Here is a 14,124-nt window from a genome sequence, read left to right as displayed (position 1 = left end):
ATATACTTTGCATGTTGTTTTTTTCTTTTTTAAAAAAATAACTTCAATAGACCTTTTAGGAATTGGTAGATGGAATAATTTTTAAGTGTTAAACAGTTATTATTACTATTATTATTATTATTATTTTAAAAATATATTTTATTGATTTTTACAGAGAGAAAGGGAGAGGGATAGAGATTTAGAAACATCGATGGGAGAGAAACATCGATCAGCTGCCTCCTGCACACTCCCTACTGGGAATGTGCCTGCAACCAAGGTACATGCCCTTGACCGGAATTGAACCCAGGACCCTTGAGTCCGCAGGCCGATGCTCTATCCACTGAGCCAAACCAGCTAGGGCTTAAAAATTTATTATATATAGAATGTATGTATATAATTACAGAGTATAGAACACTAAAATAAAAAGTAAAATGAAAAAGTAGAAATAGTTTTCCCTTTTTTAATCTCCAGTCTTACTCCTACAAGTAACCGCTATTAACAGCTTCATATATATCCTTCTAGGATTTCTCTTTTTAAAAAAAAAAAAATTTTTTTATTGATTTCAGAGAGGAAGGGGGAGAGAGAGAGAGAGGAAACATCAATGAGGAGAATCACTGATTGGCTGCCTCCTGCACACCTCCTACTGGGGATCAAGCCTGCAACCTGGACATGTGCCCTGACTGGGAATCGAAGCCCAAACTCCTGGTTCATAGGTCAATGCTCAGCCACTGAGCCATGCCAGCTGGGCTAGGATTTCTCTTTTTTTTTTTTTTTAAATATATTTTATTGATTTTTTTACAGAGAGGAAGGGAGAGAGATAGAGAGTTAGAAATACTGATGAGAGAGAAACATCGATCAGCTGCCTCCTGCACATCTCCTACTGGGGACGTGCCCGCAACCCAAGTACATGCCCTTGACCAGAATCGAACCTGGGACCTTTCAGTCTGCAGGCTGACGCTCTATCCACTGAGCCAAACCGGTTTCAGCGGATTTCTCTTTTTTATTATAGTTGACAAAAATATTAGTTTCAAGTATACAACATAGTGATTCTACTACTTCGCTTGTTTTTATTTGTTCTTTATTATTGAGTTGTAAGAGTTGTTTATATATTCTGGATACAAGTTATTTGTGAGATATATGATTTGGCAATATTTTCTCCCATTCTGTAAGTCATCTTTTCACTAAAAAAAAAAATCATTGAGGTGAAATTCACATAACATAAAGCCAGCCATTTAAAGTGAACAATTCCTTGGGGTGGTAAACACAGAATACAATATACAGATGATGGATTGTAGAATTGTATACCTGAAATCTGTATAATTTTATTACCCAATGTCACCCAATAAATTCAATAAGTAAAATAAAGTGAACAATTCACTGGCATTTAATACATGCATAATGTTGTGCAACCACTACCTATATCTAATTCCAAACATTTCCATATCTTTTCTAATCCTGGTGCCTTTTTAAAAAATATGTTTCTTACCTAATTGCCCTGGCTAGAATCTCCAGGCAGTGTTGAATAGAAGTGGTGGGAGTGGATGTCCTGGTTCTGTTCCTGATCTGAGAGTGAAAGCCACAAAGCTTTCACCATTAAGTACAACGTTGGTGGTGGTGGTGTGCTTTTTGTAGTTAGGAGTATTCTAGCTCCAGTGGATTTGAATCCCAGCTATGTGACCTCTTGCCAGGATGGGGAAACTTCCTGTCCCCAGTTGGGTAAGTGTTTTTATTAGGAAAGGGTGTCAAGTGCACTTTCTGCATCTATTGAGATGATCATGTGGTTTTGGCCCTCTATCCTATTCACGTAGTGTATTACATTAATTGATTTTTGGATGTTAAGCCACTTCTGGTATGAATCCCGTTTAGTCATGGTGCATAATCCTTCTTTTGTTGTGGATTTTCCCCTCCATATTCCTAAGGGCTATTAGTCTTGTTTTCTTATGATGTTTTTTGTTTTGGTATCAGGGCAATCCTGGCCTCAGAGAATGAGCTGGGAAGTGTTCCCTTCTCTTCCGTTTTTTGGGAAGAATTTGTAAAGAATGATGATTAATTCTTTGAATGTTAGGTAGACTCCATTTGAGTCGTACCTTTTGGAGACAGGTGAAAACATAGAAAGTCCCGGGCCGCTGGGACCTTAGGCAGAGGCAGTGGAATCTGGGACACAGATCTGTCCTGATTGGTGGGCACGTTATTTTAAAACATTTGAACCAACTTTGGAAAATATATAGATATTTCACATAAAAATCCTGATGTAAAAATTCTCTAGAAAAGTCAGAATCTGGCAACACTGGCTCCTAATTATGCTGAGTCATGGTAAATGGCCCCTGGTCCCTCATTTGCCTCTGTCCCCTTCCTCCCATGTGAATCCTGACACCAAGGCTGAGTGTCCTGTACCATCTGTACCATATTCATTCCTGGACCAATTGATGTTAACGGCATGGCCACTGTACGTGCTTGAGTTGATGCTACCTGGTTACCTTTACCGAGTATTTGTTTGCTCATCTATAAAACGGGGACCTCGCCCAAGCTGGTTTGGCTCCTTGGATAGAGCATCGGCCTGCGGACCGAAGGGTCGCGGGTTTGATTCCGGTCAAGGCCACATGCCTGGGTTGCAGGCTCCATCCCCAGTAGGAGGCGTGCAGGAGGCAGCCAATCAATGATTCTCTCTCATCATTGATGTTTCTATCTCTCTCTCCCTCTCCCTTTTTCTCTGAAATCAATAAAAATATATTTTAAAAACACACACACACACAAAACAACAACAAAAACGGGGACATGAATAATTCTTACCATGGAAGATTTTGAGAAAGATTAGATAATTGTAAAGACATTTGGCATATAGGAGGCACTCAATAAATCTACCCTTTGCTTTTTTCCTGGCTGTATAGTATTCTATTTCATGGCCATACATAATGTGTAGCATTCCTCTAATGGTGGACATATATGTGGACTTCAAATGTTCCCTCTTTCACACAAGGCTGGAAAGAGCATCCATGTACATGGTATGCAGTGTTGCATGGTAGTTAAGAGTATATTAGCTCCAGTGGATTTGAATCCCAGCTACTGTGACCTCTTTGTACCTCCTCTCTTCTTAGAATGGTAGAGATGAGAGGATGGATGGGATGACCTCAGAATTCATTTGAAGAAATATCTGCAAATTTTTCCACAGGACTGGAAAGTCAAGGTGGGTGCAGGGGAAGCTGCAAGAGTCTTGAGGCCCCTTCTGCAAATGTGAGAGCTGGCGCACCCTATCTCAGGATCTCTCCACCCTAGGGTGTGAAGCCAAAGCCAACTCATTGCATCTGATAGACTGGCAGCTGGGGACATGAGCTAAGTGGGTGTCAGGCAGAGGGAGGGAGGTGTCAACCACAGAGCAAAGTGAGGTGAGAGCACTGTGGACTGGGCTGAGTTCCCCACCCTCAGCCCTGCCCTTAGAGTCCACACACAGACCCTTAACCCTCTGGACCAATGATGGACCCAGACCCCCTCCTGGACTCCTTCTCTGGTGCCCTTCAGAAATATCCATGCAACAAAGCTCCGTGACCCACACACGAAGCTGGCAGGTAGCACAGCTGGCTGGCCTCAAGACTGGCGTGGCAGTGGCTACAGATTGGAGAGTTTTTGAGGTTTTCAAAAAGGAAGTAAGGCTTCTGCCTGTAGTCTTATTCCTTCTCTTAATTACTTGACCAAGCCAGCCTGACACCTTGGCTATATCTTGCTTCCTGAACCCCCACCCAAAAATAATACGCCCTGATGCTTGTACATCACTTCCTATTTCAGCAACATCCAGCAAGCCTTCTGATAACTGGATGTAAGTTCCAAGGTCTGGGTCATGTTCCTATGGGCTATATTCCCAACAACTAGTCCAATGCCAGATACCTAGTTGGCAATCAAGAAATGTGTGAATGGCCCCAGCCACTTTTGCTCAATGGTTAGAGCATCAGCCCTTAGACTGAAGGATCCTGGGTTCAATTCTGGTCAAGGGCACGTACCTCAGTTGCAGGCTCGATCCCTGGCCCTGTTCAGGGCATGTGGGAGGCAACCAATTGATGTGTCCCTCTCACATCGATGTTTCTCTCTCTCTGTCTCTCCCCTTCCCTTCCACTCTCTCTAAAAGTCAACAGGAAAAAATATCCTCAGGTGAGAATTACCAAAATAACATATAAATAAATAAAAGAAAGAAATATGTGAATGAACAAGTGAGTGAATGAATGACAGGCCCTTGAAGTGCTTGTAGGGTGCCGGATGCTAATTCCACTTGTTCGTTTCCCCAGTCCTTAACTTGGGTCTCGTCCGTCTTGATTTTCCTGGGGGTCCTTTGGCTCCCGAAGGGAATCCAGACTCGACTATACCACAGTTGTGGCCCTTTTTACTTCATCGGTACCCCCTCCAGCAACTCTTCCCTGAGCTCTCCTTTCCCTCTGGGGATGTCATAGCCCCAACTTAGATTATGTGACTTTGAGTCGATCACTTTCCTTCTCAGAGTGTCAGTCTTCTTGCATGTAAAGCGGGGCTAATTGCATCCATTTTGCAGGGTCATTGTGCTGACTGAGGTAAACAAAGCATGTCGAAGTGCTTGGCAGGGTTCCTGGCACGTGGCGAGGGTGGAGCGCTTAGAGCAGTTATTATTGTGGTGTGGAGACTGGGGAAGACAGCATTGGATGAGACCAATGGTCTCCAAACAGGCGTTAATGCACAAAGCAATAAAACGGAACGTAGCCCTAACCGGTTTGGCTCAGGGGATAGAGCGTCGGCCTGCGGACTCAAGAGTCCCAGGTTCGATTCCGGTCAAGGGCATGTACCTTGGTTGCGGGCACATCCCCAGCGGGGGGTGTGCAGGAGGCAGCTGATCAATGTTTCTCTCTCATTGTTGTTTCTAACTCTCTATCCCTCTCCCTTCCTCTCTGTAAAAAAAATCAATAAAATATATTAAAAAAAAAAACAACCGGAACGTAGTTCGTCTCTAAAAGTGTGTGCTGCCCAGATTCTGGTCTCCCAAAGTGAGCCAGAAAGAGCCATCACAATTTAACACTTTTAGGAAGTTGACTTGCAGACACTCGCCTACCTAGGCTAAGACTGATGCCCAATATTAACAATATAACCCACACTGGTCACGTGCTTGCTATGGACCAGAGCCCGATGTGAATGATCTTGAGGGATCTTCAAAAGGACCCTGTGAGGCAAAAACTATTATTATCCCCATTTGACAGATGAGAAAAGAGGGACAGAGAAGTTAAATGACTTGCCATAAGGTCACAGAGCTAGGGTTAAATCCAGCAGAGCTAATATTCTTAACCACGCTGCATATTATCTCTGAATGGAGGTCCTTTCCAGTCCTGTGTGGAGCAGAGAAAAATTGGAGTCCACCAATAGAAGAATGCTATCTATTATGTCCATTCCTGCAAAAGAGTACTACATAGTCAAGAAAAAGCAGGAGGCAGCCCTAGCTGGTTTGGCTAAGCGGATAGAGCATTGGCCTGCAGACTGAAGGGTTCCAGACTCAATTCTGGTCAAGGGCACATGCCTGGTTGCAGGCTTGATCCCCAGGAGGGGGTGTATAGGAGTCAGCCTATCAATGATTTTTCTTTCATTATTGATGTTTCTATCTCTCTCTCCCTCTCCCTTCCTCTGAAATAAATTATATATATAAAAACCAGGAGGCAGATGTCTGTGTTCTGGCATGAAATTATGGCCATGGTAGATTGCTGGATAGGAAAAGCTGAAGAACAATATGCATCGCATAATTCATTTTTATCTAAAGCAAAATTTAAAAGTCCATCTGCCTGTTCATAGGTTCATAGACAAATGTCTGGAAGAATAAAGACAAAACAATTCCTTTGACCACTGGGAAATTGTGGAGGGGAGCTTCCATTTTTTAAAATCTCTATTTGTTTTATATATTCATGACTCACAAGCATGCATTTTTCTGTGTTCTTGAATTACCTCTTGGGGCATCCACACTCTATCCGGATTAGAGAAAGGATTTCCAGGAGAGGGAGATCAGAGATGGGACAGGAGCAGGAAGACGTGTGTTGCCTCCTGCCCTCTCCTCTGTGAGATCAGATTCCCGCTGTCTTCTCTGTCTCACCCAGGATCCTTCTGTTGCCTGCTCTCGTCTCTGCCTGTTCCTGTCCCTGCTGTCACCTGTCTTCCCTGTCATCATCACTGTCCTTCTCTGTTTCAGTTGGGCCCCGTCCCCAGAAGGACCTCAGCTCCAGCCTCTGAGCCCTCTCTGTCCCACTCTTGCTCAGGGTTCTCTGAGAACCAGAGAGCAACCCCCTCCTCCTCCTCACCCCCAGACACTGACATTTCAGTGGCCCAGCCCAGTTCACAGTGGCCCAAAAACCACTTTCTTTTTCTTTCTTTTTTTTTTTTAAAAGCTCATGGCTTTCTTTTTTTTTTTTTTTTAATATACTTTATTGATTTTTTACAGAGAAGAAGGGAGAGGGATAGAGAGTTAGAAACATCGATGAGAAAGAAACATCGATCAGCTGCCTCCTGCATGCCCCCGAGTAGGGATGTGCCCGCAACCAAGGTACATGCCCTTGACCAGAATCGAACCTGGGACCTTTCAGTCCACAGGCCAACGCTCTATCCACTGAGCCAAACCAGTTCGGCCCAAAAACCACTTTCAATGAATGACAAACACATGCATTTGGACGGAGTACATCTCTATGCCCGTCATTTTATTATTCAGTCTACGGAGAGCGTTTGCTGCACATAAAGCACCTCTGACCCCTTGTAATAACTTGGTGTCCCTGAGGGGGCACTCAGCCACCAACTGAGAACCACTGACTGAGAGCTGAAACGTGACCTGAAAACAGGAAGGGATGCTCAATACATCCCTAACGTGTTTCCAAAACAGAAACAAAACAAACGAGCAACCATCACGGTGTCCTGTAGAGTGGCCACGTGTAGATAAAGGCTGGTGGGCACCCCCCACACACACACTTGTCAGATCTCACAGGCCCCAGACTGCCTGCCTGCCCCCTTCTTCCTATTTGTGGCAAATAAATAGGAAGTCAAATGTAGCACCTTCCCATCAGCTCTTGCAGCCACTGGGGCTTCAGCCACAGGCAGCAGCTGCCCCAGCCGCCAGCCCTCCCCCACTTCCCCAGCCAGAGGGGACCGCAGAGCCAGGTGAAGAGCCTCAAGCAGGAGGCCCTCCGTTGGGGTGTTTGCTCTGAGGCCTGGGCAGGGCTGGAAGGAGTTGGGGAGGAGGGAAGGAGTCTGTGCTTTGGTGGGCGCTGGGGTGCCCAGGAGCACGTGGGGTAAAGAGGGAAGGGTAGTTCCTGCGGGAGGGGAAGGGGAGGGCCTTGGGACATGTGTTGAGATCAGGTGGCCCGTGCTTTGCGACCTTCAGTGAAAGATGGCAGAGAAGCGAGGAGATGACTGAGCAGACAGCTGAGCTCAGGGCATCTTCCTGGCAGCCACGCTCTTAGACAGACCCTGGTGAGAGAGCTGAGGGGGCAGTCTGGGTGGCAGGGCTCTGGGACCTCCTTAGCGCCCAGAAAAGCTGTGTGGATGAGCGGATGCAGGGGCTCTGCTTGGTGGACAGTTTCCCTTGGCGGGGAGCCTGTGGTGAGTAGTCATGGAGTCATGAGTCCCTCCCAGCATGGAGGAGAGTGGCTTCCCAGTTCCCTGTGGCCCCAAGGAGTCTGGACTATTCCCTCAGATCTCTGAGCTCACTTGTGAATAACCTTCATGAAGACCCTCCTCTCTCCTCTCTTCCTCACTCCTCACCTCTGATTGGCTAGTCTCCACTAGAGCCTCTTCCCGATCCTACCAGGAGCACATCATTGGCTTCTAAATGTCAGCCCTGAGAGAGTCCTTACACATCAAATAGTCCAACCCGCCCATTTTGCAGATAGGGAAAATGAGGCCGGGAGGGCAGTGACTGGCTCAAGGTCACATGATGGTTTAATGGGAGAGCCAGCCCTGGAAGCCATGCCATTTGGAGGACCTTTACTGCTCACCTGTGACTGACTTGTCTTCCCAGCAGGTAGTGGTGGCATGAAGGGGGGACCTGCTCCAGAATTGGGTTGTTGCCACAAGACCGAGCCCCTGAGGAGCACAGGGAGTTCCCTGTCCCCCAGCCTGGACTTCCAGTCCTGCCAAGACGACCAGGTGAGGTGGAATCGCAGCCCTGCTTATGGAGGGAGGGGACGTTAGGAGGAAGTGGGGGAAATCTGGAGGGACCTGAGTTCCTATTGTCCCCTGGTCCTGAGCACCCCTGCCCCAGTGCATCATGGGGATGGGCCCTTGAGGTGCCAGACACCCTCTCCTGTGCCCTGGGGGCCAGACTCTCCTGTGAGCCTTGAGAAAGGGGCAGGGCCACTGGAGGCTTGGGTGTATGATTGTGGCCTTGGCCTTAGGGCCCATCTTGTGGGGTTTGCCATCTTCTTTGTTGTTGTTAATCCTCACCGAGGACATTTTCCCATTGATTTTTAGAGCGAGTGGGAGGGAGGGGGAGAGACAGATTGAGAAACATCGATGTGAGAGAGACACATTGATTGGTTGCTTTCCACACTCGTCCCAACTAGGGCTGGGGATCGAGCCTGCAACCGAGGTACATGCCCTTTATTGGAATCGAACCCGAGACCTTTCAGTCTGTAGGCCGATGCTCTAACCTCTGAGCCAAACAGGCCAGGGTGGGTTTACAGTCTTGATGAGGATTTTCTTCAAGTTGTCCTTGGTTCCATTCAAAACAGAGTAGATGGTCTGAGACATGGTGGGACCAGGGTGGTTAGGAAGGGAGGTGGGAAGAATGCTAGGTAAGGGGCTCTAGGGGCAGCGGGAAGGTGATCCTGGGTAGACATGAAAGTCCCCGGGGAAAGGACTCTCTGAGTGAGGGAAAGGGAAGCCATTTGACTGACAGATATGGTGAGGGTGAGTGGCTTTTAGCTTCTCCTCCTGCTTTGGAAACCAAACTAGGGGTGGGATCATCCCAGGGACCCAGGAGTCACAGCCCCCAGCCCCTTGCCCCCTGCCCTCCAGGTCTTCCCAGCCTGCAGGCCGCTTCCAGACACAGTGGACATCCACGGCCCATCCTGTGCCAGTTGGCTGTGCCCCCTGCCACTGACACCAGCCAGGCCTGCCCTGTTGGCCTGCCCCCGGAGCCTGGATCTCTACCTATGTCCCTGCAGCCGGCACCCCCGGGCACAGCCCCACAGGGCCTCAGAGAGGACTCCCAGAACACTAGTAAGTCCAGGCCCCAGGGCTACACTTGGTGGAGGCTGAGGTGGGGGCGCTGTTAGACTTCAGGGTGGAAGGGGGAGGGGACCCAGTGTCACTGGTAAGGACAGAGCCTCAGGCACACTTGATGAGCACACTTTGGCCTGGAGTCCTGACCTAGGGGTGCAGGGGGCTCTCGAGGTGGTGACACCTGAGCCAGAGGAGGTGGGCAGTGGGATCTGGTGTAGGCTGTGAGGATGGCACCTGCCCGCCTCTTTGAGCCAGAGGAGTCTTTATCATGAGTGAGGGGCACTGACTGGGAGTTGGGGTGGAGTCCGGTGCTGCTCTTTTAGCGCAAAGACCTTGGGAACATCAATGAGGCCAGTTTCTTCTTCCATAAAAGTCAGCTCTCACTATCCCTATGTTCTAGGCTTGTTGCATTTTAATACACCATTCCCGTAGGCCAGGGGTCCTCAAACTTTTTAAACAGGGGGCCAGTTCACTGTCCCTCAGACCGTTGGAGGGCCGGACTATAGTTAAAAAAAAAACTAGTCAGCTGTTAAGCAATAGGCAGCGGTGGCAAAAACACCCGGCGGGCCGGATAAATGTTTTCGGCAGGGTGCATGTGGCCCGCGGGCCGTAGTTTGAGGACCCCTGCCTTAGGCCACTGTGACCTCCTGGAGGGCAGGGACTGTGTGGTTGTGTCCTTTATCCCTTACCCCCACCCCCTGTAAGAGCACGGAGCAAAACAGCTCAGTATAAAGCTGGTTGAGTGAATGAATGAGAATTCAAGCAGACCTACGGGAATGGTGTATTAAAATGCAACAAGCCTAGAACATAGGGATAGTGAGAGCTGACTTTTATGGAAGAAGAAACTGGCCTCATTGATGTTCCCAAGGTCTTTGTGCTATATTGTGCCTATATTATAGTTTTTACTTCATATCACTCCTGATTAGCTCCTACCTCACTGTCTGTTGTATCTCAGTCCCCTTGCAAAGCTCTTCTCTACTTACCTCCTAAATATTCACCTGTTCCGGAACTCAGTCCAGAGCCCTCTTCCCTTCCCTTCTCTCCCTCCTCCTCCCCTCCTCTCCTCTCCCCTCCTCTTTCCCTCTGCTCTCCTGTTCTCTTTAGAGTGGCCTGTGTGCTAGGACCTCCTGCGATGGTGGAAATGTTCTATGCCTGTGCTGTCTAATATCATACCTCATACCTGCTGAGCTTTTTTAATGTGGCTAGTGCCACCGAGGAGCTGAAATTTTTATTGTATTTATTTTAATTAATTTCAGTGTGGACACATCTCAGGTGTCCATTTTGGACACAGCAGACCTAGTGTCATCCTCAGGTGATATCATCTGGGCCCCAGGCACCCAAATTTATATCTCCAGCTCAGACCTCGCCTTGACACTCCAACCGCCCACTGGACTGCTCCACGTGGTGTCGAACAGGCTTCTTCAGTGGTTTCCTCTTCCTAGAATTGTTCCGCACTGCACCAACACTGGCCGCTTTTCTTGGCAAGTGTGATTGCAGACAGGAAAGTCCAGCGAGAGGAAAGGTCTTGTCCAGTCGCCAACTCCAGGGGGCAGGCTAGATGGGAGCAGCACTTTGGCCCAGCCTGTGGGGCCCTGACTGGCTTCCCTTTCCTTCTCAGAGCGCCAGTCACCAGGGCCACATGCCAGCTCCACTGATGACGACAAATTCACAGCCACGTCCCATCTGAGCAGGGATAAGATGGGAAGCCAGCAGGAACGAGCTGATGAGGAGGCCCCCTGCCCGTCCTTCTCTCCCCACAACAGCTCTTCCCCAAACCCCTGGCAGAATGGAAAGTGCTCCAGCTCCTTGGCTTTCTGCTCCTGCCCCCCACCCATACCCATCTCCAAAGAACTCCCATTCCTCCTTCACCCCCTCTGCCCTGCATATCCACTCCTCCTGCCCCCACCTTATCTGTTCACCTATGGGGCCCCTTCTGTCCAATGCCACCCTTTCTTCATGTTGCCCCAAGATACCTCCTACCCCACCAGGGCTCTGCCCAGTGTGCTGATGAGTGTCAGTGAGCCTGGGCACCACAGCTCCTGGGGGGAGACCCTGCGTCCCTACCCAGGGGCCTCTCAAGCCTCTGTTCAAATCCCACTGTCCCAGGCCTCGATTCCAGGCCCTGGAGCTGCCAGGACCTACTCCCCAGCGCTGGAGCATGCTGGCAGGGCGGCTCCAGCAAAGCGGGCCCCACTGGGCTCCCACGCAGCCCTGCCTTACCCGCTGAAGAAAGAGAATGGCAAAATCCTGTACGAATGCAACGTGTGCAGCAAGAGCTTCGGGCAGCTCTCCAACCTCAAGGTATCGTCCTCCTGGGCTCCAATGCCCTCCCCCAATCCCCAGCGTCCCAGCATCTTAGGTGAATTTAGACCTTGATTTCGGTCTCTCTCAGCATCTAGTGCAAAGTCCTTTCCTGAAAAGCCATTCTTTCTAGATTCCCAGTTATATCTCCTCGTGTTTGTTTGTTTGTTTGAAGTTCAGTGGGCGAAGGAGTAGAATCGCAGTGAGACCCATAGAACTGAGGACCAGCCTTTGTCAAGTGGGATCTCACAAACCAGCGCCCAGTACCGTTGGCGTCCACCAGGGGGCGACCATGGGCACACCTCCATGTCAGCAAAGATGAGCGCTATGCATAAGTTGGCATTGCTGAAGTTGAGGAAAGGTTATGATTATTGAGGGAGATGCCTTCTTGATCCTCAGGCATGAGTTCCCAAACTTTAATGAGCTTCAAACTACCAAAAGAGCTAGTAAACATGCAGATTCCTAGGCCCCAGCCCAGGGATTCTAATTCAGATGGTCAGCGTGGGTCCTGAGAATCTACATTTTTAATGTTTTAATGTACTTCCGGATGCTGCTGATGCTGCTGGTCTGTGGACCACTCTTTGAGAAGCACTGCTCAGGAGATACATTACCCCTTACCTGGCCTTCTGACCACTGCCACCTCCCTCCCTCAGGGCAACAGAGAGGGGATACCTGGGGATGGAAGAGAGGCCCTGAGCGGGGAGTGACAGAGAGGTGAGGGGCTTGAGAGGCCTTGATGCCAGAATGAGTTCCTGTGGAGATGTGGGTAGAGGTTCAGAGAGGACCCCAGGCCCTGCTGGGGCTCTGGGCAGTTGGCAGCATTCCTTCCATACCTGGCTCAGGTCCATCTGCGTGTACACAGCGGGGAGCGGCCGTTTCAGTGTGCCCTGTGCCAGAAAAGCTTCACCCAGCTCGCCCACCTGCAGAAGCACCGCCTGGTGCACACTGGGGAGCGGCCCCACAAGTGCCTGGTGAGACCCTTCTCCCCTCCTGCACTCCTGCAGGCAAGTGAGGAAGGAGTTCCAGACCCCTGGGGGAGGGCCCTGTGGCCTCCATTCCCAATCCTCCTGAGATGAGGGCGGGGCAGGGAGGGAAGGGGAGGAGCATGAAAATGACCCCTCTGAGCTCCGAAGGGCCAGGAAGTAATATTGGAGGTCAGTCCTGGGGTCTGGGGTGGGGAATAGAGGTGCAAGTCTGTGCGGGGAGGATAGTAAAGTTGGGGGTGGATACCTATTACCTTCTTTCCAGTGCTGCTGGAGAAGTTAATGGCAGAATGTGTACAACGCACACAAACACTGCATATAAATATCATCAGCCCCAGGTTGGCTCTCTCCCTCTTTGAGCCTCCGCAGTCCCCACTTGGGAGCTCAGAAGGGCAGGGACTCTTGCCCTGTTTTACACAAACAGAAAGGAAAGCAGCACAGTGGCTGTGAGTCTGAGCCACGTGGGTTCAAATCCTTGCTCTGCCTCCAACTTGCTGTGGGGCCTGTGGCCAGTGGTCCACTCCTCTGAGCCTCTGCTTTCTCACTGTCGTATAGGGGTTGCACTAGTGCTTAGCCATGCTTCCTCAGGGTCCTGGGGAAGACTACGTGAGACCAATTCCTAGCATGTGGCTGCTCCCAGGAAATGTTAATTATACCCACGGAAGCGGCGGCCCCACTCGTAAAGGTCGCATGTGATTATCTCATTCAGTCTATCATACCGATGAAGTTAAGTATTAACAGTCACATGTTACCAATAAGGCGGACAAGGCTCAGAGAGCGGAAGTCACCTATACAAGGCCATGCAGGGAATAAAAGAACCAGGATGCCAACCAGGTCTGCCTGGTCCAATGTGCCAGACACTGTGGGTCCCAGGGTGGAATCCTGGGGTGGTGTGTGTGTGTGTGCCAGGGGGAGGGGGGGGCAGCTTAAGAGTCTGTATTACAGGGAAGCGGGGAGGGAGTGGGGAAGGGGAGCAGAGATCCTGAGCCAGCTTGGGGGGCACAATTGATGCCAGTGCTCATTCCCATCAGACGTGCCACAAGCGCTTCAGCAGCTCCAGCAACCTCAAGACGCACCTGCGCCTGCACTCAGGGGCCCGGCCCTTCCAGTGCAGTGTCTGCCCGAGTCGCTTCTCCCAGAACGTTCACCTGCAGCTGCACCATCGGCTGCACGCTCCACTGCCCTGCAGCCTGGCTCATACCCACCTACCTCTGGCATCTCTCACCTGCCTTGCCGGGTGGCACCAAGGGGCACTAGATCTTGTGATGGTGCCATCAGAGAGGCAGGTGGGCCAGGAAGCTGACAAGATTAAGGTGTCCTCAGCATCTCAGGGAAAGCAAGGGCAGCCAGCCTGAGCAGTGGTGTCAGGACTGCTCTGGGGAGGGGCAGGGGCAGAGCGATTAAAGGATTTTCTCTATAACCAGCTGAGGCCTCTTGAGCTTCAACAGTGGAGGGGAAAGCCGTCGTGTATTTGCCAGACTTCACAACTCACCTGCGGCAGGTCAAGACAGGCAGGAAGAGCCTGTGCTGCCCACACATGGAGTGGGTGCCTGCAGTCACTACCTGAGGCTTGGGTTTGGGTTCTGCTCCCTCTTGGGACCAGGTCCTTCATCTCGGCTCACCGATGGACAGTCCAGCCTTCCTGGCCTCTGCAAGG

General features: G+C 50.0%; 1 protein-coding gene across 1 annotated transcript; it reads left to right on the top strand.

Annotated features, from left to right (window-relative positions):
* Positions 1-6,893: 6,893 nt before the first annotated feature.
* Positions 6,894-13,914, top strand: ZNF683 (zinc finger protein 683). The gene is given in 7 exon segments (XM_036353068.1): positions 6,894-7,560; positions 7,979-8,106; positions 8,977-9,118; positions 9,121-9,180; positions 10,802-11,484; positions 12,327-12,455; positions 13,499-13,914. Coding segments are annotated over 7 exon segments (1,515 nt in total). The 5' UTR covers positions 6,894-7,511; the 3' UTR covers positions 13,823-13,914.
* Positions 13,915-14,124: the final 210 nt, after the last annotated feature.

The sequence above is a fragment of the Myotis myotis genome, unplaced genomic scaffold, assembly GCF_014108235.1.
Source record: "Myotis myotis isolate mMyoMyo1 unplaced genomic scaffold, mMyoMyo1.p scaffold_m19_p_2, whole genome shotgun sequence".
NCBI classification, from domain to species: domain Eukaryota; kingdom Metazoa; phylum Chordata; class Mammalia; order Chiroptera; family Vespertilionidae; genus Myotis; species Myotis myotis.
This window is presented reverse-complemented; position numbering and strand designations above follow the sequence as displayed.